The 2,407-nt window shown below is 48.7% G+C and overlaps 1 protein-coding gene across 1 annotated transcript; it reads left to right on the top strand.

Moving 5' to 3' along the window:
* The first annotated feature begins 823 nt into the window (after window positions 1-823).
* On the top strand, window positions 824-1,987 carry LOC133910177 (uncharacterized). The gene has a single exon (XM_062352690.1). It carries the CDS (start codon window positions 926-928, stop codon window positions 1,892-1,894), a length of 969 nt encoding a protein of 322 aa, XP_062208674.1. The 5' UTR covers window positions 824-925; the 3' UTR covers window positions 1,895-1,987.
* The last annotated feature ends 420 nt before the right edge of the window (window positions 1,988-2,407 follow it).

Genomic DNA, 2,407 nt, shown 5'->3' with positions numbered 1-2,407 from the left:
GCCTCCAGTTGGAGTAATATCCTACATCATGTGTGGATGATTATGTATATGTATTCACTCGAGTACAGATAATATGGCTAACCTATTACAAGGAGTAAATCTGATCTAGTCTAACCTAGGGCTAAAGTCACCGAGTTCAGCTCCTTCTGTGTTAAGGTCCTGATGCTTACCTCGAGTAGCCGGAAAAAGAGAACCCCGGGGAATTTGGGTTTCCGTGATGTACTGCCTCCTATCCATCCGTAATCAATAGAGAGTTTTTTTTATCGTCTAAGTAGATAAATCTGTTATGAATACTAGTCTTCTTGAGTTGAGTAAGCAATCGAGATTTTCCTAGTATACATATTCTGGATTACAAGCGTATCAGGTACCGCTGATTCGGTTTCATTATATCCGGAGTTGTCAAGTATGCACACGGCTTATCTATCTGTATATAGTATACTTTTTATACATATATATTCTATAGTTAGATATTCGATAATAGACCTAGCTTGAATTGAGTATCATTTTAGATGTAAAATTCTTCAATGTCCTTGGATCATTTGCACAGTGGTTGTAGCATCATTATGCGATAGCAAGACTACTGTATCCACTAAAGGGGACTGTACAAGGACAGTTTGTTGGGTAATTAATTACGAGCTGCCTAATTTCTTAAACCACAAATCAAAGCATACTATTTTTCTTACTAGTTTTACACTACAACTCAGCCCAAATCTATGCTGCACAAACTCACATGCACACGCACGACTCAACCAGAAAAAACTCCCACACTAGCTCACCCCATATAAAAACCCCATCACCTCCTCTCAGTCTCGCCCTCCCCCCGCTTCCAAGTTCACCTCCTACCCCTCTCACATCACCACGTTCTTCATTCTTGGTGAGTTCTTCCGACTCCAAGCTCCAGTTCTGACCACCTCTGAAAATACAAATGTTGTCTTCACACCACGAGGCCATGATGCCGTACGCGCCGCGGCCGCCGTCGCTGTTGGTGGACCGGCGGTACAAGCAGGGCGGCGAGGCGGCGCCCAACTGCCCGCGCTGCGACTCGCCCAACACCAAGTTCTGCTACTACAACAACTACAGCCTCAGCCAGCCGCGCTACTTCTGCAAAGGATGCCGCCGGTACTGGACCAAGGGCGGCTCCCTCCGGAACGTGCCCGTCGGCGGCGGGCACAGGAACAACCGCCGGAGCAAGTCGTCAGTGCGGTCGGCGGCCGAGTCTATCGCGGGCGGACGCGACGCGGCGTTCGTTAACAGGTTCCCCGGCCCTGTCCGGCCCGACCTGTTCCTGGAAGGCATGGTGGGCAACCCGGCAAACCCCGGCCAGGCGATGCCCAACGTGCCCGCCGTGGCCGATGCCTCCACCATTGACCTCGCAATGCTGTACGCCAAGTTTCTCAACCACCCGCCGGCCGAGGCAGGCGTCGGCGCCGTGACGCCGGAGTCGGCAGGACAGGTCGACGAGGCATTCGACACGTTCAGCTCGTCCAGCGACCTGAGCCCCGGCGTTCTGGTGCCGGCGCAGTTCGATCCTGGCCACGACGGGTTCGGTGAGTGGTCCGGGCCAGTGAGCAGCACTGACCCGACGAGTACGACTAGTACTACCACCGCAACCACCATGCTGTGCACAGACATGAGCGTTCAAGCTGCGCTCGGCGAGCTCAACTTCTCCATGGATCAGAGCTGCTTCGACTCGCTTGGGTTGCCCACCGATGTTGGCAACCTCTCGTCGTGGTGTTCGATCGTGCCCAGCTTGTCGACGTTGGAGGATACCAAGTACGACTCGTTGGATTCGTTCCCCGACGACGCCCTGAGCCTCAATGATGGCATGATTAGCGCGGCTTATCAAGATTGGAGCGTGGATTGCCAAGGATTGGAGGCTCTCTACATGCCTTAACTACGCTCAAAATTTTCTTCTTCTTTTTACTAATCTGATGGTTGTTCTTGTGATTAGTTTGTTACATTTTTCTCTTTCTTTTCTTTCATTCAATTTGGTTTGGAACAAATATATATAGATATAGATATATATGTATGTTTTTGAAGAGAGGAGAGGGAGAAGTCGCTCATGTAATGGAATTAAGGGTTTGATATACTTGTGAGATAGAGGCAATACAATGAATCTTGGAACTAGTTGTATCTAATTACATATTTACATGGTGTAATTACCACAAGTCTTTTTTTACCGCGCATGCATGTGCAGAGTCTATGTACTTCTATCTTCGGTCTCTACATGAGTCTGCTCGTTGAATTGTTCACAGTTTCACTCAGCTATTTACCTAGCAGGGTAGAACTATCTGCATTGAACCGAAGATTTTTGCAAGAAAATTGATACTACTGACACCAAAAATTGATAGTGGGCAGCACATATATATGGATGGCACTGCTGATTCTCTTGGTCAGCATCTTCACA

Source organism: Phragmites australis, chromosome 2 (genome assembly GCF_958298935.1).
Source record: "Phragmites australis chromosome 2, lpPhrAust1.1, whole genome shotgun sequence".
Taxonomy (NCBI): Eukaryota; Viridiplantae; Streptophyta; class Magnoliopsida; order Poales; family Poaceae; genus Phragmites; species Phragmites australis.
Note: the sequence above shows the minus strand (reverse complement) of the source record. Positions and strands in the feature narration are given on the sequence as shown.